General features: G+C 42.9%; 1 protein-coding gene across 1 annotated transcript in view; it reads right to left on the bottom strand.

Moving 5' to 3' along the window:
* The window catches only part of LOC119400896 (E3 ubiquitin-protein ligase UBR4), a gene marked incomplete at its 5' end in the record, with an annotated part of 438,348 nt that overhangs the window by 301,573 nt on the left and 114,811 nt on the right, over positions 1 to 21,964 (bottom strand). The window contains 3 exon segments of the mRNA XM_037667804.1: positions 9,576 to 9,758; positions 12,183 to 12,320; positions 19,130 to 19,209. Coding sequence (XP_037523732.1) covers positions 9,576 to 9,758; positions 12,183 to 12,320; positions 19,130 to 19,209 — 401 coding nt within the window.

The following is a 21,964-nucleotide window of genomic DNA, read 5'->3' as shown; positions in this document are numbered from 1 at the left end:
CTTCCATTCCTCTTTCTGAGGCCTCTCTGTGCTGTAGCAAGAGCATTCTCGCAGTGCTTCCAGACTACCATTTGTGTATGAGCCGGGTTGCCTGGAAGATGGAGATCCACTTCACATCGAGCTTCCACGAAAGTCTCCGAAAGTGCGTTCAACAGGGCACTATATGATTTAACACACTTTGTTTTCCACTTACAGTGAAGCTGTATATGGCTAGGGCATTCTGTTTGTACACCGAAAACCCCCTAGTGCCCTCTAGGGACCAATGCAAAAAGAAAAAAAAAACTCACAAGGTTCCTTATGCATTCGCCTAAGATGACTCAAAGGTGAAAGTCATCTTCTTCCCACTTGATGTGTTGATTCTCTCCCACCCCTCTGAAAGCTTTCTGTAATTAACATGGTTTTGCACTGCCTCCAGGATCGGCGGCATTTCAAGCTTTCTGCACCTCACATGGTTTTCCACTGCCTCCATGATCGGCGCAAAGATCACGGAGGCCGTGCAAAGCAACGATGTCATGTGATGACATCATCATGTGATGTCACAGTGTATGACATCATGACGACGTAGCAAGTTTTGGCATCTATGACGTCATGATGATGTCATCACGTTATTTTTTGCATCACTCATGCTGACACCACCAACGGTCAATTTTCATGTTTGATGAGGCATTTGAGACATTCACATTAATATTGCGTATCCTATTAATATTGCAAATGCAGACATTATGGAGGCACACGTGTAGTTATTAGTGAATGTTGCTGTAATTATGTGCCGTGCTACGCTTCAAAACGAGCTGTCAGCAGTGTTTCTGAAACGGGCGACGTCCGCTGATGAATCGCAGCCACACTTTCATGCTACCGATTGGCCCAGACGTCTCAAGCCTCTTAGGAGAGCACGTTTTGCCGTCCAGCTGACTTGCACAACAGAAGCAGCGTCGGCACCGTGCATGACATCGCGGCCTACTAGGGACGCACGCGCGAACACCGTTTATTCAGCGGGATAATTCTTGGTCCGTGGTTGTGACTTTGACGGCCCCAAGATCAAGCTGCACATGTTTTGACGAGCCGGCGGTGCGATCGCCGGTGATAGACGCCCCCAAATCCGAGACTCTGGTGCAGTATGGCACAATGCCCACCGATATTATCAGGATGGCGCAGTAAATCCAATTTGGCGCACTTTGGCACAATTGGCGCAGGAGTGGAATCACTGCGTTTCAGCACCAACCTGCCAGGATGGAAACTTATAGAAACTGTCAGAAACGCAAGTGCGACTAGAAATCCAAGCAGAAAACAAGCGTTTACTGCAAGACATGCAATGTTACGCTATGCTTTCCTTCAAAGAACTGCTTTGCCGGATGACACGCCCAATTGTAGTGCTTACAATAAGACTTTTGTTGGGGAAGTCCTGTTCAATGAAAAAGTTTGAATTTTTCAGAGATGGTGCCTATTAGACGGCAGTACATTTTGCATATCATATATTTTTATTATATCCTATTCTTAGTAGATAAAAGCGTGTCTTTACAAACTGTGTTAAATTTTATACTGCAATCTTGAATATGGCAATTTATGTCGCTCGCACAACATACACCTCGTTAATGAAACTTGTATGCGTGAAAAGTTCATCCATTCTGCTTATTGTTTACATATTACATAAAACGCTAGGTGCAGTAGTTCCTTCAGCAAAAAAGATCTAGTGTAACCTACAAAAAACAGGTATTTTCCCCACGGTAGGGAAAGAGTTAAATGCTGTTCTGGACAATTAAGAATTCAATGGCATTTTTCACCTCGATAAATACACCTCGACAGCATTTTTGAAGTCAGCGACATCTTTTAGAACAATAGTGTTTGGCAGTTTGTTCCACATTTATATCACATCCGGGAAAAATGAATATCTAAAGGTATCAGTATTAGCTTGGTATGGTTTTATGACGTAGTCGTAGTTAGTTTGTGCATTTCTTTTGCCTGAACGTGTAAATATTTCAGCTTATCAACCTTAAGCTGATCCTGCATTTGAAAAAATAGCTTCAGCCTGTATTTCTTCCTACATAGCAAAGATTTAAGTTGCACCACTGTAACATCGGCATCACCACTTCCTTCAGTATGCTGAACAAATAGAACGTCCCGCCAGTCTCCACATTCCCTCCAACCTCTTTTTAAAGGGGCCCTACAACACTTTTCCAAGTAACCATCGAATGACCTCATTAAAAGAGTTTATTGCCTTGCCAATCAACTGCCGAAAAAATTTTAGAATCAATTCAGTACGAGCGGAGTTACAGGGATTTGTCACATGTTTTAAAGGAAAGCTGAAGCACTTTAAAAAAAAAAAACTTTGGAATGTGTAATCATAGTTTGATCCTTGCTGAATTCGAAAACCAATGTAAGAGTTCAAAGAAGTGAACGCAAATGGCATTTCTTGGCAAAAAAACAGCGGCTGTAGCCGCAGGGCTTCTTGAACTGCTGAGCGAAGGTGGTGACGTCAACTTCGTTGTGTCGCGTCATCGGCGCCATTAGCTCTGTAAAAGCATGGCCTTCACGATCAGTTCCACCAACGCGCGCAGCCAGAAGTAGTCACGGAGGCCACGGCTCCGCCAAAACTACGGTGGCAGAATAAAACAGGTGGCCCATCGAGCGGCGCGAGCGCGTCGCCGTACTGCTTGAGTTGCTCGCGGCCACCGCTAGGTTCGCGACGAGTTTTTGGGCCGAAAGACGCGCACCGCAAGCTCTCGCTGTGCTGTAAAAAGCGGTTTCTCTAGCTAACTTTGTGGCTTTAAACGGTTGTTTGTGCTTTTACTAGCTTGTAGTGGCTGTCTACCAGCTTCGACCACAAAAGTAAGAGTGCCAGGCTTTATGAAGCTTAACTTTATGAAGCTTAAAATTTTTTAATCGGCGCGGGTAGTCCCAATATGACTGCCACAGGGTGCCGATTGCAAGACACGCACGTGTATATTTTTTTTCGAAAGCATGAAAATTCCGACCGGCGAGTGTACAGAGTGAAAAAAAAAAGCATTTGGTGTTCACGTTATCGTTTGTATTTCGGAGGACTGTAGCTGGCGGTCTTTCCGTGGAATTGCATTTCCCCACAACTGCAGTCGCTTTTCGTCTTTCGGCGCGGAGAAAAGACACAGCTTTTCTTTGCACATTTTGTAGCCAGATTTGCAATTTGGAGCAAAGCATTTTCGTCCCATGGTGGCCGCCGCATCAGCGGCACAGATCGAGCCACCGTGGTTTCAGCCGTGGTTCCAGCTTACAAAGTGAGCGGAAACACCGATGCGGTCGCGCGCTTTGGTTTGACAGAGTGCAACAAACTCGACGCATCAGAGCGGATCTCAAGCCGTGGGATTACTAATCACGACCACCGTGATCTGGCCGTGATCATGACTCAAAGGCTGATTGCGACTTTGCGACACTGGTTGCGTCGCATAGGGACGCTCTTGCTCTTCCGAAGCTTGCACCCACGGACGCCTCCACATTTATCGAAGATGACCAAGCAGAAAGGAAGAGACGCCACTGCAACGCTGGTTGCGTTGCATGCTTTCCTTAGTGGCGCGTCCGTTCTAAGGGACAGCAACTCTTCAGTGTTGCTCAAGGCCTCTCTGGTGTAATAAATACACTGCGGATCTCTTTCTCAAAAGTTAGAGATGTAAACTGCAGTTTAAATGCTCACGACGCACGCTGGCCACATGCTTTCAAATGCGCCGGAGCGGAGATATTGGCCCAGAGTACACCTGCTGCCACCTTGCGGAAAAGCGGCGGCAACTCGAGCACCTCCGTGACACGCGCGGCCGCATTGGCGGAGCGGCGCGTCGGGCCACCTGTTATTCTACCACCGTGGCCAAAACTACCGACTATGACGTAGTTCCGGTTAGTTCATTTCTACGCCCACACTTTTGGCGCGCTTGCTCGGGGGGAGCAAGACGAACTTTTCTTTCTCGTATTTTAAAGCTCCTGCTGCCACAACAGCGAAAAAAATTACGCCATCGTCGACAATAATGTTGGTCCTTGTTAACAACAAAGTTTTACCGAATTGTGAAACCACTTCAGCATCCCTTTAAGGAGATTCTCTCACCTTTCGTACCAGCGAGCACGTTGAAAGCTATGCAAAGGAGGATGACAAGAGGGCAAGAAGCTAGATCAGTTTGTCAGCACGGATCATGACCTTGAGCACCTTTTTTTTTTTTTTTTGAACGTGTCGCTTACTTTCAGTGTGATCATGAGTGGCCTGCAGTAATTCTATACTGTGTACAATTCGAGCAATATAGAGAGCAGCGGGGACACATCGCGGCATCCTGCGGTGGCCGCAATAACTATGCATCTTATAATGCTCAAATCAGCCAATGGCTACAGAGTTTGTGTTTATGACGCAGTCATTTTGAACTATGGCATCATTTGTCGAGAGAAGAGCGAGCGATTACTAGCCGACTTTGAAAATTTACTGTAAATTCCAAGCCGCGCGTTTTCTGACCATGCTCAAAAAAGTGTTGCAGGGCCCCTTAAGCGACACTTGATAGGTACTCAATGGCTGAATATTTAAGTACTGTCCCAATAAAGGTAGTGTATGCAATATGTTTTATGTCACGCGATACACGTTCCAGTTTTTTTTCTCAAAAACTAACTTTTCATAGGCGGTCATACACACGTTATCTATATGTTGGTTCCATGTCAATTTTCGTGTTATTGCTGCCCCTAGGTACTTGAAGTGGTGTGCATTCACCAACAAGTGCCCACCAATGCTGTACAAAAAGGAATAGATATTTCTTTTTGCTGATATGTGTATATGTAGATTTAGAATAGTTAATTTCCATTTTCCCTTTCCTACACCAATCATCATCATTTTTTAATTTTAAGTAGGCCATCTGGTTTAGTAATTGTGGCATAGTTTAAACAGTCATCTGCAAAAAGAGCAATTAGAGCGGCAAATATTTGGATAAATTCAAGTATTCTAACGAGTAACAACCGACGAGTGCTCCAGAATCTTATTTTTACAGTAAAACATCTCTAATAACCTACCCACTTCACAGCTACAATAGTGAAACATAACAGACTTCTATGTATTCATTGTCGTAGCGGACCGTCCTGTGCCAACCCGGTCAGTGCTTACAGTGATCATGATTTATCGCATAAAGGGTAACTGTGTGCCTGGGTTCAGCATTACATCACATTCTGTCACCTCAATTCCAAGTGACAGACTCTTTCCCACTTAAGATGTGTTGTAACAATGCGTGGAGAGTGAATGCTTGTTTTCAGAACATATCGAACAGTTCGTTTTGCTGAATGATCATTTTTAATGAGTGTATTACCAGGAGTCTCTTCAGTGGGATGCAGCCTAGCGAAATTCAGTTTCCTTATTTACAGTCGAACACGGATATATCGAACCCACATATATCGAATTTCCAGTTATATCGAACTCGTAAATTATCCCCTTGAAAATCCTTTGTAAATGTATAGAAATTCGCACGTTTATATCGAACGGTATTTTTCACCGCCATCAAATATATCGAACGGCGCGCGAGCTGGAAGGTGCGCTTCGGCACTCGCTAAACGCGGCATCGTGCCTCCGTTGACACCCGAAACGCTCGCAAAACGTGAGGGCGAGAGGGCTCGGACTGTACTCCTGTTGGGCACATTCTCCAACTTGCGGAACGGCTTTTTTTTTCTTCCCTCTCTCTCTTTTTTATGCTTTCTCTGCATTACCGTCGGCTCGAAGAGCATGAACTAAGGAGCCGGCGGCCTCCTCCTTTCGCCTTTCTTTTTTTTTTTTTTAGAACAGGAACGAAGGAGCCGGCAGCCTCCTCCTTTCGCCTTTTCTTTCTTTTTTGTTGCTGTTTTGCGAGTTTTGATCAGCCAACCACAGCCCGCGCCTTTCGTAATTGCTCAGCCTACCACAGCTCACACCTTTCGTACATCGCTGCTGCCCTCGCAGGTAGCCGGGTAGCCCGGATAGTAGGGGTGTGCGAATATTCGAAATTTCGAATATTTTTCCAATAGTGTTTGCTATTCGATTCGCACTGAAATTTTACTATTCGAACTATTCGAACTTCCCAAAGACAAATGCAGTCAACGTCCGGTTGAATGTGACCCCTTCAGATTTTTAATATGCTTCACCTCATTACATTCTCGTATTGCGGCAAAGCTGCCTTTCAAGCTCCGTTACGGTCGAACTTAGCCAAGAGACAAAGTCCGGTTGGAAGTGGTCCCTAGATTTTCAATATGCTTCACCTCATCACACCCCCGTATTGCGGCAAAGCTGCCTTTCAAGCTCCGTTACGGTCGAACTTAGGCAAGAGACAACGTCCGATTGGAAGTGGTCCCTAGCTTTTCAATATGCTTCACCTCCTCACACCCCCGTATTGCGGCAAAGCTGCCTTTCAAGGTCCGTTACGGTCGAACTTAGTCAAGAGACAGTCAACGTCCGTTTGGAAGTGGTCCCTAGATTTTTTAATATGCTTCGTACGGTAAAAAGTTGGGCGAGTTGGCATTTGTTCATGATGACTGAGGGGCGCGAGAAAACGGCACACAACGAAAATAAGTACACGGGACGATGCGCTACTAGCAACTGAAATATTATTATTCAGAAAAGACATATTTATACCGCAGTGGAATCAAATCTAACCCAACGAGTCGACCAAAAAGATATATAAAACCATATGCCCGGCATACCTACGTGAAGTAACGTTGTAGATAGGCTATCTCCCCTTCCTGCAAGGCATATGGTTTTATATATCTTTTTGGTCGACTCGTTGGGTTAGATTTGATTACACTGCGGTATAAATATCTTTTCTGAATAATAATATTTCAGTTGCTTAGTAGCGCGTCGTCCCGTGTACTTCTTTTCGTTGTGTGCCGTTTTCTCGCGCCCCTCAGTCATCATAATTTAATATGCTTCACCTCATCACACACCCGTATTGCGGCAAAGCTGCCTTTCAAGGTCCGTTACGGTCGAACTTACGGTTACAGTCGAACCGGGCTGTCACAGCTGGACAGCCTCGACAAGATCGAGGCCAGCATCTTCAACTTCATTTCGAAGACGAAGAAGCAGGCCAAGATAAGTGATTTTTCACGCAAATAAAACGTTCTGTTGCATTGTGTGTGCGGAATTAGTTGTCAATTCTTGAATGCGCCGATTGTAGGTGATCGTCCGCCACTGGTAAGGTCTCGGGGCCTGTATTTTTTTATATCGAATTTTTTATATATCGAACTAATTCGCGATCCCCTTAGAGTTTGATATATCCGTGTTCGACTGTATTTTAAAGGAGTAAAAAAAAAGCTGTTGTTACTTCCTGTTTTGCTACTTTTTAACCATACACACAAATCCGCTATTCGATTCTGTAGTCGAAGACTATTTTTTCCTGTATTCATACCAGAAAAATTCAATATTTGAAGACCCCTAATGAGGACGAGTGGTCAGTCCAGAGACTACGTCATTAAATTTCAGCTGTGGAATGTGCTTGCATGTATACACATATATTTTTTGCATGTGCAACATAGGCATTCGAGTCGACATACAATCGTGTAAATAGAGTAGCTGAGCATTTTTCTATTTTCACTGTTTTTTTTTTTTTCAGATGTGGAGCCTGGTGCTGACCCGAAGGTCGCGGGATCAAATCCTGGCCGCGGTGGCTGCATTTTCGATGGAGGCGAAAATGTTTTAGGCCCGTGTACTTAGAAGTAGGTGCACGTTAAAGAACCCCTGGTGGTATAAATTTGCGGAGCCCTCCACTACGGTGTCTCTCATAATCATATTGTGGTTTTGGGACGTTAAACCGCAGATATTATTATTATCCCTTAAAAAGCACTCTCACTAATTCAAACTTTCAGTTAATTCAAACAAATCCTACATTTTTGGTTGGCCTGCTATGTTCTCAATCTATTTTAAAGCCACTTAATTCAAACTGCCCCAATCTACAAATTTGGTTAATTCAAATTTTTTGCTTGTCCATGCCTGGAAATATCCACTGCCTTTGTTACTTCTAGCTGAACATCCGCGTTTCTATGTAATGAAGAGTCGCAAATAAAGCTGATTGCCTGCCTAAAAAACAGCCAAACCAATCAAACAGGACGCACCAACAATGCTCACTGACCGAGGAAGGGGAAAAAAAAAAGCGAGGTGGTCTGGCCTTGATCTACTGCATGCCAAACACTTCCTAAAGTCACTTTCGCCGCAGTGTACTGGTGTCATGCGAGAAAGCGTCCTAAAATTTGGAAGAGGCCTTCAGCGGTCAAAAGACATTTCATCCCTTACTTACACATACGTGCATACGTTGTATAATAACGAAGACCAGTATGATTGCTGGCATCTAAGAACTTCCCTGGCAATCATGCAGAGCTGTCTATGATCTTGCTGCAGCCCTGAGAAACAAACATCACAACGCTAGCTGGTATGTTGCCCTGAGTCATATTTATAAAAACTTCTGATAATTCGAACAAAATCCTGAGGTCCCCTCGAGTATGAATTATCAAGAGTCTACTGTATAGCAAATTTTGAATTCTGATTTGGGCATCAGTCATACAACCGCACTTATTTGGAGCAAGCTACCCTCAAAGCTACAGAAATTCCAACATAACATGCTTACAGCAGGCTTTATTTTTATAAAACTGCCGCTTTTTCTTTATATATCAATGAGAAAACTCGTTTACAAGCAAATAAAAGTGCAATGCTGAAGTGATCCACAGGGCATCACTGTTCCTGGGCACATCCAAATGCACAGTAATGTATATAATAAAAACACGTAGTAGAATTCAGCTTTTAGATTTAAAAAAATACAATGAAACACTAATACTGAGAAGTAAAACTTGCAATACAGGGATGCCAAATTTCAATTAACAAAAGAAGGGGTCTTAACTAGTGAGTTGAAAGTAAGATGGCCGGACGTGCATGGAAATAAATTTTATGATAAGCCAGTGTGCTAAGCAGAGAATATGAAGACCAGAGTCTGATGGTTGCTCATGCAATCATCAATTACTGATGGTTGCTCGTGCGACAGTGTTCCTAAGTTTAAGCTGCCAAAATAAAAATGAATTCAGCATGCTCTCATATAAAATCTGGGGTTTAACATCACAAAACCCCGACGTGATTATGACGGACGCCGTAGTGGAGGGCTCCGGAAATTTCAACCACCTGGAGTTCTTTAACGTGTAACTAAATCTAAGTACACGGGCCTCAAACATTTTCGTCTCCATCGAAAATGCAGCCGCCGTGGCCGGGATTCGATCCCGCGACCTTCGGGTCAGCAGTCGAGCGCCATAACCATTCGACCACCATGGCGGGGCAGCATGCTCTCATATAGTATCTGTAGTAGCAGCATAACAAAGGTCAAGATACAGACTGGCATGCAAACATATATGCATGCAGCAATGTGTTGATTCAGTTTTCTGGTCCCTTGTGGAATGAAGGCTTTTTTTTCTTAGCCAATTCGATATCTGTGAGTCCTCTTTACTTGAACTCTTAGGTGACCACTGCCGACTTCTACTTATCGACTGGTGGCTAGTATTAGAAGTTACAGAAAAAAAAAAGCAAGAAGCTAGAACAGAGGCAGCCAGACACTACTGACATCAAGCAAGAAAATCACTTTGATTCATACCTTGATCCAGACATTGAAGTTCTTATGCCCGAATCTTGAAACCCAGACAATTGCATGTAAGATGTGGGGAAGGTCAAGCATTGCATTGCCTGTGGCCAAAGCTTCTGACAGTTGAATAGAGGGTGGAAGGCTTAGCAACAAGCGCCATACTGCACCGAAGCAGTACTGTACTGCAGCCGTACCCTGTCCGGCAAGAGAAATGCGCCATTAGTGATGATGCACCTGGTGTGTTCACATGAATGAAAACGTACAGAAGGACAGAAAGGGGGGAAACCACAAGTGAAACCAGAAAATGTACTTTGCAGTTTTTTTTCTATTCCTTCTCTTGCCCCTCCACCCAAGTGTACACACAGCTGTCATCTTCGCACACAAACTCTACGTTGAGACAAATACTTTGCTGCACCTAAAGTTATATGTATTGAAATGAGTCACAAAACTCTGCAATTAACTTTTCGTTAACTCGAGGACAGTTGCTTACACGGCAGTGATGAAAGCGACATTTTGATTTTCGAAGCAGATTCTGGAGCAGAAAAAATGGTGCTTTGGAACAGCTATTGGTGTTTTCGGAGCAGATGGCTAAATATTCCAGACGACTCCTGGAGTTTAAAGCATCATTTAATAATCTTATAAATATTAATATTTATTGCACATATAATAATCACTTCAATTTGCAAGAAACAAATAATTAAGCAGATGGATGGTCACTGAACACAAATTAAGATGAGCAACATATATTTAAAATACCAGTACTTGTGGCAGAAATGATATAAAAGCGATAAAGCTGAGCAACAAATTACAAAAGTACCACAATCACCTGTAACTATTGTCAAAGCAGCAGTTTATAATCGATACGAGTTCAATATGTAATTTTCATACTTCGCCAAAATAGCCAGCATTGAAAATTTCAAAAATAAAATAAGCCAAATGAGCTATACACTTGAAATGCCAATTCTTGTGGCATAAATGAGGTCAAAGTTGACAAAATGCGAAATGTAATCAGTCACACATCAAAGTCATCACGGCAACACTTAGTAAAATCGTTATGATAATGAACTAATCTCACACACATTTCAGTAAAATAGTCTGCTTGTCAGGTACAAATATACAATTAAATCAGATATACAGGGTGTTTCAAGAAATGTGCCCGAAAATCCTGAGAAATATGGAAAAAGATACTTTCATGTTGCCTTCGTAATTACTTTTTCTGTGGCGGCAGGCATCTTAATGAGTAGAGGCACCAATTACGACAGGAATTAAAGAAATTAAGTTAACTTTTTATTTATAGGAGACGGGTGGTCGAGTCAAATGGGAAAATTGCAGCCCTTTCTGCAAAAAGCATGTTGCAACTTTCAGATTTCACAAAAGCAGCCGCTGGCAATTATTAGCTAGTAATAAAACACGACAAATTTCACCGGTGAAACCGAAACAAACTCATAAGAGCACAACAGCCATACTCTTCCAAGACGTCTAGAATGAGCAAGCATTGTCGCACCAATCATCGATTGACTTTGCTTTGTGGTTGTGTGGGTTTCTTTTGCGATTAGACCACCTAGGGTGCACGTACGTTAACAAATGCAGAAGAACTAACACACCTGCAATCGCCGTCATGAACTGTGACATTATGCTGGTCGTCTGCTAGTTGCGCACATCGGAGATTTGATTTCGGTTTCGCCAGTGAATTTGGCTGAATTTCATTGGTCGACAATAATTACCGGAGGCTTATTTATCAAAATCTCAAAGCGGCAACGGCCTTTTCGCAGGAAGGACAGCAATTCTCCCATTTGAACTGACAGTCTGTCTCCGCTAATTAAAAATTTATTTTATTTTATTAATGTCGTAATGACTGTGTCTGGTCATCTTAAGATGTCTCCCACCACAGAATAAGTATGAAGGCAGTGAGCAAATATTCCATTTCCATTATTTTTGATGATTTTTGGACACATTTCTTGAAACACCCTGTACATCAACAATGCCAGTACACGCAGCATTGTCAATGTGCTAGTGCAGCTAGTATACAAGCTGCATACTAGATGATAGTATACAGCTTATTTTTGTTTTCATTTAGGCTCGCTGGATGGTCACTAAGTTAAAGTTCATTGTGTTTAGTTCCCCAACACCATTTCGGAGCAGGTTTGGAGCAGTTACTAACAAATATTACACTTTAGAGTAGCATGGAGCAGCATTTCTCTTTTGGAGCAGTTTGGAGCCATTGGAGCAGCACTTCCATTACTGATTACACGGAAAAGTTTTAGAACGTGACAATTTGAGATGACACACGTAATTTGAGATATTAATCACCACAATTCAAGGCACCAATCGAGGCGATATTGAAACTGAGCGTGCTGGGCACACAGGAAATGTCGCTGCAGTGTTACATGAGACGGGAAATGTCACGTGAACTTTGAAAAAAGGCCCGTCGCAGCAGAATCTAGTCAGAAAAATGGCAAGTCATCTGAAATGCACCCTTGAATGAACTTTATTTCAGAGTGTCTACTGAACATCAAAAATGCAAAAAAGTAAGAACAAACTGTGAACCCAGCCAGCAATTGGAAAAGCAGAGATTTCTTTTTTTTTTTTATCTGAAAATAAAGCATGTGTGTCCCTTACCAGATATGAGAGCTTAGGGCTATCAGAAGGCCGTTCCACTGCATCACATTGAGCTCCAATCCACAGAAGTGAAAGCACAGCTCCATAGAGGTCAGAGTAATTGAGTGCATCTGGAGATGCAAGAAGAAAGCTGCAGGCCTGCGTATGTAAAAGTGTAAAAAGAAAATGAAGTAAGACTGGCTTTTGATTAGGCATTTTTCGTAACCTAATGCACTAATGTTCTTAAGCAAAGGGCTGGTATAATATGAACATTCAGCTGATTCTCAGCTACAGCATTAGAATGTAAAGCATGGCGACTGCATTATAGTCCTTGTGCAGTGCACCACTGAACCTAAGGCAACTGTACAGATCGCAACACGAACGCATAGCTTCCCACTTTGGAAGACTAGCCATCTTGTTTTGGGCTGCCAAATTGCAGATGTCCGCAAATATTAAGCATGGCAAGTGCCAACACTGGGACTCCAATAGTGCGTAAGGTACCCATTTCCACCACTTCAGAGCACAGGAAGTTATCCGTGTGACAGTGCGCCATGTTTTGATGCCAATGCCAAAACAACCAGTGCAAAAGCAGCATGCAGGTTATATAGCACTGTCTGCGACAAGTGTGACAGACAATGGGAAATCACGCTGGTGTGGTGTATTCATCACGATGCTCTGCCAGACTATTAATGATGACATGATACAAAGTAGCCCAGAAAATGTAGATGACAACAGCAAAAGGACAGAGCTACACTCTTATGTGAATCTTTATTGGATATGCAGGTAGGTGTGCACACCACAGTACAGTAAAGCCTCGGTGATACGATCACGGCTCGTACGAATTTCGGGGTGATACGAATTTTTCTGTGGTACCGGCCAAGGCCCATTATCCTGCAATGTATTGGAGTACGGTTGTTGCGAACCGATTTGCACCCTGCGACGTTTGATACGAACGTACGCTAGCGCACAGGTACGAACAGGTGCTGCCCGCGAGATAGTGCGCACGAATCTTGGAGGCCTTTAGGCGCCTTCGCGTTTAGGTTACAGAAGACGTTGACGTCGCTCTTTTTTTTTTCCCGACGCGTTGACTCGTGCTCCTGTGTTCGACGCAGCAGCGTCTTTGTACTGTGTTAACACATGCCTGCCACGTCGCTGCAAGCCATGTCCCTGCAATCAGACGTTCTATGAAACAAGACTGAAACCTGGGCTGCGTGTCCGTCCTGAAGTACCATTAAAGGTGGACGAAGACCCCAAGAGACGAAGCGGATGGTCTTGGCGAAAGAGCTTGGCCTCTATCATGTGCAAAGCGCATTTAAATCACTTTCGCCGCAGTACTCTGGTCATGCGGAAAAGCGTAGTAAGATTAGGAAGGGGGTACTAGCGGTCACTGGACACAACACATCTGGTTCATTATTTAATTACACGGGCACGCACGCACCGTATATTTACAAGTGCTAGTATGATCGCTGACGCCTAAAAACTTTACTGGCAATCATTCAGAGCTGTGCATGACGTCGCTGCGGCCCTGAAAAACACTAAATAAAAGCGTATGCCAACTTCCTTTTGTCGCATACTGATTTTCCATGTTTTCTGGTGATACGAATTTCGGATGATACGAATATTTTTGGTAACCCCGCGAGATTCGTATCACCGAGGTTTTACTGTATCTTGGAATGAAAGCAGGCATAGTGAAATAGGCCTAGTCAGTACAACCTCATATTTATGCTGTGTTGTGGTAAGCACTGCTACATGTTAAGATAGCAGAAAGAAAAAGATACACATGACAAGTAGAGCACAAGTTGTGCTCCATTTGTCTTGTGTCCTGCTTTTTAAAAGTGGAGGTGTTTAAGTTTTTCGTTGCACCGGGTAGTGTGAACAGAAATTATAATCAACAGGAACCGGCACACGCTCGCTTCGTCCTCTTCACCTTCTGCTTCGCTCCCACAACACGTCCGCCGATTTGTCAAGCGTGGAATGCAATAACTATGATGGCCAAATCTGTTAATAAAAAGTCGCATAACTAGTCATATGACTAAAATCACATAACAACTAGTCACGTGACTCAAACCAACTAGTCACATGACTCGAATCACATAACTAGTACTCGGGCAACTAAACATCACTAACATCACGTAACATGTTTCCGCCAAAAACCACGTAACAACTATTCATGTAACTAAAATCCCAACATCACGTAGCAGCTAGTCATGTGACACGTTCCTGCCAAAACCCCAAAAACTTAGAAGAAGCTAGGTTCCAGCCAGTGCTGGTTCCAGCCTTGCAACGCTCGTGCAAGCTGCGCATTTTTTTTTTATTAATTTAATGTGTAACAGTGCCAGCCAGCCACAGAGCAATACTGAAGATGAATGAAAACACATTGAGACACATGTATGCAATTTCATCACCACGACAATGATTTAAGAGCTCAAATTCGGTTTGCTGCAAAGATATATGCTGGTTTTAGTGTTACTGCTGCCATGTGAGGGCCTTCAGGCACATTCAAGCTGTATTGTGCAGCTTTTCACCTGAAGGACCCCCAACAATTTCATTGGAAAATAAAAGCACTTCTGATTCTGATAGCAAAGGAGTAGTCCTGATGCCCTCTATATCTTTCACTGCATGCATTTTAGTCCTTCCTATATTAAGTTTCCTTTTAGCTGCTTTGATGCTATTGCCTCAAACTCTTTGATGTTATAGTACCCTATGTCACAGAGCTTCCTCTCGATAAGTTTTAACAATTAAGCGAATTCTATTTTATCTCTTGCATTAGTTTTGTTCATCTGTCTTTTTTTATTAGGTCTTTAGAGGCTTGGGAGCGTCTCTACTTCTTGCCTTAGTGCTTTGTGTTCAACTTCACTTGCTGCTTGAGAATCTAGTTATAGCTTCATTCCTTTTCTTTGTCGCCACTTCCTTCTTCTAAAGCCTCACATAATTGTTTGCAAGGGCAATACTAAGTTCCTCCATTCTTATGCTCACAGCATCTAGGTAGCGATGTTTTTTAGTGATTGATTTTGTTCTTGTACTGTCCACGTTGAGCTGACCTTCAACCTCACTAACCTACGATTACTACATTTTACCTAACACAGTGCTTCTATGTCGTAATATGCCTGGGTCCGTGCGAATCAAAATTTGTTTCATGTTGTGTTTCTTCTTTAGGGCTTTTCCTTGCCTAGTTCCTATTTCTATGCGTTTGGAAGAACTTCATTATAAAGAGTTGATTTGTCTCTGCAAATTTTTTTTTTCACAAATATCTCTGCAATAAACATTTTCTCTCTCTCTCTTGTGTAATGATCACAACCCGAATGTATCACTGCAGCTAGCAGCAATGGCAGTCACCATTTTATGAGGCAGCCCTCAGCGCCCATGCTTTGACTTCGCATTATGCCATTTTGCCATGGAGCGGCATGCAACGCCTGCTGTAAACAATTATTGAGTATGTGCTCAAACATGGCAATCCCACTGCCAGCCAGAGCTAGACATTGCGCCGCACCATTTCTCTTATGGTGACGTTAGGCACACTATCTCTCAATATGGGGCATAGGCAGCAAGAACTCACGGCCGCGTGAAGAGGTGCCGGAATAAGCGCCAGTACATTGTCTATGGTAACTGCAAAATGGTACCCATGGAATGTTTGCATCGCCATGTGTAGTACACGAGCCAATGACACATGGCTTTGCTTTACTGTCCCTAAACTGTCGATTGTTGTCCGATTGTCTGGCTCGTCTGATTGTTGCGGTAAGTGCCTCTTCTCCATCAATGGAGGCTTTTAGTTTGTCCATATACTTTTTAACGTTACAATGTTACCGGAATACCAGATCGCGTTTACCATGTTACCGGAGCGCATGTTTTAGCAAAGTTTTAGCTTCCCATACGTAAATGTATACCTTTACTTTTGCGCAAACCACTAAATGATGATGATGACTGCATTCAGACTATAATTTAGATAAGATTCAGTCACCACATCGGCAAAATCACGTTTTTAGCGTGTACGGTATCCTGGTACAAGCAAAAGGGTGTAGGAATACCGGGTTACCGAACGGTGGTGCCGACATCTTGTGACATTTCGTGCAACCATTATTCATAGACACGTTTGTTTTCGCCTAGTGTTTTTCAGGAAAAAATAGATTAAAAAGGCAACTCATTTGTAATTACGCCCCTGCAAGGTATTTGCACCAGAAATCGAATGCACCACGTTTCTACAATAACAATTTCGTGCTTGCCTGGTGCATCTCGGCCCCACTAGATGGCACCACCTATTCGCCCTCTTAGGGGCTTTAGGCCTCTCACATTTATGGCTTCGGTATTTTAGGTCACTCTAGCTTCAGTAATCCGGATCAAACAACATGGTCGTAATTGGCGCTTGCACACAGACTTATTTTGACTCGGCGGCTGGAGTCTCTGAAAAGCGAATATCGCGAGTAGCCACGAATGAAGGTGAATTCCCGAGCTATAGCTGCAAACATAAAACATATCCAGCGAGTAATTTACGTTCTGTGAAAGCAAGTCTATGTTCCGTAAGGGACCGTACATGCGTGAATTCCATCCAGTATGTGGTAACATGGTAAAGTAAAGAAGTATACGTACAGGCTAAAAGCTCCTATTGAATGATCAGATAAGTGTTGCGCTCTGCTTTACACATGCAATTCCAGTTTTGAACTTTTTAAAACAGGCATCAATGCGCTGCTGTTCCCGATTACAAAGTAGTGATCCAACAAAGAAAAGCCACATCAACAAAGATTCCCTACAGGCAAGCACTCTACCGGTAGCATCGATGGACAAGTTGCCATAGCAACAACCAATCGAAGGTTCACAAACAAAAGGAATTTTGTCAGACCGACCTTTAGTAATACGACTATTTTCTTTTTTTGTTTTCTGTGAGGCCAACATGAAGGAGCAGGGTGACAATGGAAAGGCGAAAGTGAGCTTTCAAATGATGCCATGATGGTGGTGCTCAATGGAAGGATAGGCAAGACGGCTCAAAGATCTTCGGAGTTTTAGTGCAGTTCTGAGCTCCTTTCTCATTCTCCATGCTGACTAAATTGCACAGTAAGCATGGACAACAACAAATGCACAATGTGTTTTCAACAAAATCATTTTGACACAGGGTAGATTAAGCATTGGAGATGACAAAACAACTTTTCACAATCCCACTGTACATACTTATCTTTCCTTAGAGCAATTCAAACAATGCAGAGTGAACATAGGCCTTGATTACAAATGTAGATCACCGTTAAACCTGATTTTTACAGCGAAACTTAGTCTACCCTGAGCCGTCATCGTCGTTGTAGTAGTAGCAGTTATAGTAGTATTAGTAGTAGTAGATTTCAACCAGCAACTTGTTTGAATTCTCATTGCTCCAAATTCTTTTCCTGAAAATTTTCTCTCATGTGATGACCACACCACAAAGTCTGCACCAGTTTTTAGAGGAAAAAAAGTGACCATTATGCAAGTAAATACGACACCTGTAAAAAATAAAAAAAACGCAGTTCTAGATTTGCCATTGATTATACGTATATAATTTCACTAAGACCCAATTAGATGCAGCAGTGTGGAACGTGTTTTTCTCCACAAATGGCGAGCAGCTTCTGAAAGGGCTAAAGGAACGTACGTGACAGTGCAGCTCAGCCATTAACCAGCAAAGAAAGCTCCCAAGTGGTAGAATAAAAGCACATTAGCAATACAAAGAACAGGGATAGCCTCTGTATAGCATTTGTAATACTTTGCTCACTTCTTCTTGCTTTCGTAATGATCTAGATACAGCCTCTTGTGTCCTTGTTGTTTACCATGTATTAAAGGAGGCCCAGGTTCTAAAGTAACAAAGGTCATTTTTCTCCCGAGATGACCCTTATTTTTGAGATGAACAAAAAGTCAGAGTTTTGCCACAAGGGCGAAGCAACGAATGCGATAGCAATAAACTGGAGCGTTATACAAAGAAAGGCTAACAGCTCTTCCTCGCAGCATTTCCTATAGAAAATGCAGCGAGCAAAGTGACCTTCATGCTGTCTATTGCTTCAACATTGCCATGAGAGCCCAACACATACAAAGTTATGAGCAGTATGCTATCCCCTCCAAAGATACAAGCGAGACCACGAGCGATCACGCCCAGTCAGGCACAGTACACATTTCCTGCCGAAGGCATGCAGCCCCCCCCACCTCCGGCTCCTATCTCTATACACCTGTATGCTAGCTCTATGCACTAGTGCAGTGACTTGACACCAGGACGGAGAGGCATGGCATTTGTGGGAAAGAAAGTCCGGCACGCTTGCTGTGTCCACTATGTTGCCAGTGGATGGGGTACCTAGTAATAAAGTTAGCTCTAGGCTGGCACAACACACGAGGTGGGGATAAGGAAAGGCACCTCAATCCCCCCACTTTCCACGACGGCCCCACACAGTTCATACACCTCTCATTCTTCCATCATGGTCTAAACCATACAATGCCCAAGAAATAAAATGTTTGTCATGTCAATGTGTGGTTGTTCCTTATCCTCTCTGTCACTCAGCAGTAGTTAATTCATTAACTATTCATTAAGCCCAGTGCAATTTGGTACCATTAAGAATGCTCAACTAAAGAGCTTTCATAACTTGCAGACAGCACTGTTCAACCTAGTCTTCCTTTATTGGCACATTTATGCCACACAGTAAAATGTATTCATTATGCAAAATTTATAAAAAGGCCACAACAAATTGAAAGTATTACTTGGTCGCCACATGCAAGATACGTACATATTTAAAGCAATGTGCTGCCTTCAATCAATAGCCCTGTGAGGACTTCTGCAAGATCAAGCTTGCTCTGCACAACTCACGTGTTTCTTAATGATTCACCCTGCCACACAGAGTTCTGAGAAGGGTACGAACTTACCCATAGTTTGGAGCAAATATTTCACGACAGATACAAGGAAATTAAACAACTCTGGTAATAAAAAGCAATACAAAGAGTGAATTCAATGCACAGAACGCTTCACTTACAAAACCATCCAACTTTGGGACATCCTGTGTGCCAGATTCCAAAATCATGAGGTGGTAAAACTTTGGCCTGATGTGTGAACCTGTGCATAAGCCATTTCACATTTCACATTAGCCAAAATTCATTAGACCATAAAAAAATATTGCATCTTTCAACACACCAACTGGCACGACATAAAAAGAAGCAGCAGAGGTACCTGCATTAAGTTATCACATTCAAGAAGTTGTGACCCTTCTGGCAACTGCAACAGGGAGTAACCACGAAAGAGAGCTTTCAAAAGAGTGAAGAAACAGACCAATCCTAACTGCTTACCTTTCTGCACGATTTATAGTCACCATTCTGTATGGTCACTGATTTGTATACAGAATTTTTTAAACATATATTTTCATATTGTTCCCAGTACACTGCAATTCAAATCTTCTGTAATGCCCTGTCTGGATCCTGAAGGTATCAAAAATAACCTTCTTATACACATGCTCAAAATGACCTAGTTTCGTGAAAGAGTGCTTTAACGTGCCAGAGCTACCACAAGAGTATAGTAAACCAGCAGTAGTAGACCAAAAAGAGTCAGCCCAAAAAAACATTCTTGGACCTATCATGAAGAACTTGAGAAGGTTGTATAGAAATTGCCAGGTCTACAGTTAAACTCAAACTGGAAACAATATATATGAATGCCATTACAGTACAAGGTTTTGCCACTTTTTCACACCATCACTTCTAGGCCACAGCCACGCGGACATGAGAAAATATAGAGTAGGAAGTACTTTACAAATTACGTTGCTTTAAAGGGCCCTTCACCAAGCCCCACTGTAGATTTCAGTTACACACTGGAAGCTGCAAGGTGCCATCTAGAAAGTATTCTATAGAAATAATTTTAATAAATTTTGGGGTTTTACGTGCAGAGACTGCCATATGATTATGAGGCACGTCATAGTGGAGGACTCCAAATTAATATCAACCACATCGAGTTCTTCAATGTGCACTTAATCCATGTACACTGCTATTCTTGAATCTTGCCCCCACTGAAATGCAAATGGTTCAGTATTGGCAGAGACAAAAATGAACTGTACTGTTACTAAGTTGTCAAGAGGCGAGCATCATTGCCAACAAAGACATTAACCCCCTTTGCCTCAACCAGCATCCACAAGTGGTGCTCCTTCCCTGCCTCCTCCATTACCGGAGACCAGGGACTCTGTCATGCTCATACAACGAGCCCAATCCCATTTCTTTTTTTCTTCTCTGCCTTTTTTTTGCTACACAGTGCCATTTTCAGTGATGGCCATTGCATGTTTCACATTTGCTGATCTAACCACAGTCATGTGCCATGGTCAGTGACAATACCAGCAGTGTAATATGTAAAGGCATTTGTGTGACTTCTACTCAAAGAACAGCTCTCTTAACCCTTGGAGTGTTTTTGCCATACATGTACCGCAGCAGTTTTCTGTCCTGCAGTGTCTTTGCCGTTCAGGTACGTTTTCGACCCTCCACTTGAAATTGCATGCTCAATGGGAGGTGCTGCCACCTACTAGGTCTTACAAGAAGAGTTGGAAATGATTGTGCTACCTTATTGCAGAGATAAACAGAACCGATTTCTAGCATCAGCATGTCGCGCAGTCTGCGGCAACGCCGGTGGGCAATGCCCTGTCATGGTTACCGCATGATCGCAACGGAGGCGTATGAAACTTAATTTTTATCTTTATCGGCACTGCATTGCAGAGGCGGTGGAAGTTGAATCCCATCTTTATTGGCGCTGCTCTTAGCTCGTTTATCACTGACACTCACGAGGCATTCTCGTTCTTGATTACCGAGATTACTCAGCCCAAGACAGCCGCACGCAGAGATGATGCCATGTGTTTGCCAGCACAAATCGTCGCTCCAAGGAGAGAACAGAGACGTGTGTTATGTATGCAAATAGTGATAAGGCGCTGTGCATAGACCCATGTTTCAAAGAATATCATGCTCTGAAATGCTATTGAATGTTTTGCAGTTCGGAGTATTGCTGACACCAAAATTGCTGACACCAAAATACTGTTACTCATTTTTTTAACAATTTTTTTCTGACTTCACACATTTCGTACATCCAATACCGCAATAAAGTAATTTGACCATCTGGGAAAGTTTTTATCATAAAAATTCGACACTTAAAGGGTTAAGAGGAAAGGTGCATTGCCTTACTATTGAAATTTCGGCCGCCATTACGCCACGTAGCTGTTTCATACTTTTCAGACACAATCGCCACCTGGTGATCGACACACCACTCGTGTTTGCAATGACCAAACCTGGTGAGGGGCTCTTCACAAGCTACACTGCATATCACTTGTGCTTTTTAACCCTTTATGCACAAGACTGTGACAGCAGAATGGTTATGCTCATGGTGTGAGCCCACCTTAAATTTCTGTACAACTGCTATCACATTAGAACAAGACACACACTAACCCGACTGGTCAGGATACGTTTAACTATAAGTAAACTGAACATCAGGTTGAATCTGTTTTCGACAAAATAAGATTGTGCTTTCATAACTTTGTGTAAATAATTTGATAACCCATTTTAGATGCTTTAGAGCAGGGGACGGCAACCTGCGGCTCGCGGCGCAGTATTATGTAGCCCCCGGCATGACTTCAGATCCACCCCCTTCCCTCCCCCTTGTCACTTTCTATCTGAAGACCGACATGGCAGTTTTGACCTCAAATGGGGTTAGATAGGAACAAAGAAAGATCGCTTCTAGTTTGCATTGTCCTCCATCTTCCCAGTTAGCCAGATAATGTGTTCACCTCCTTTTTTTAGATCAGGGAAGGACGTTCATCCAAAAAAAAAAAGAACTCGTTTCCGGCATG

Source organism: Rhipicephalus sanguineus, chromosome 1, assembly GCF_013339695.2.
Source record: "Rhipicephalus sanguineus isolate Rsan-2018 chromosome 1, BIME_Rsan_1.4, whole genome shotgun sequence".
NCBI lineage: Eukaryota > Metazoa > Arthropoda > Arachnida > Ixodida > Ixodidae > Rhipicephalus > Rhipicephalus sanguineus.
Note: the sequence above shows the minus strand (reverse complement) of the source record. Positions and strands in the feature narration are given on the sequence as shown.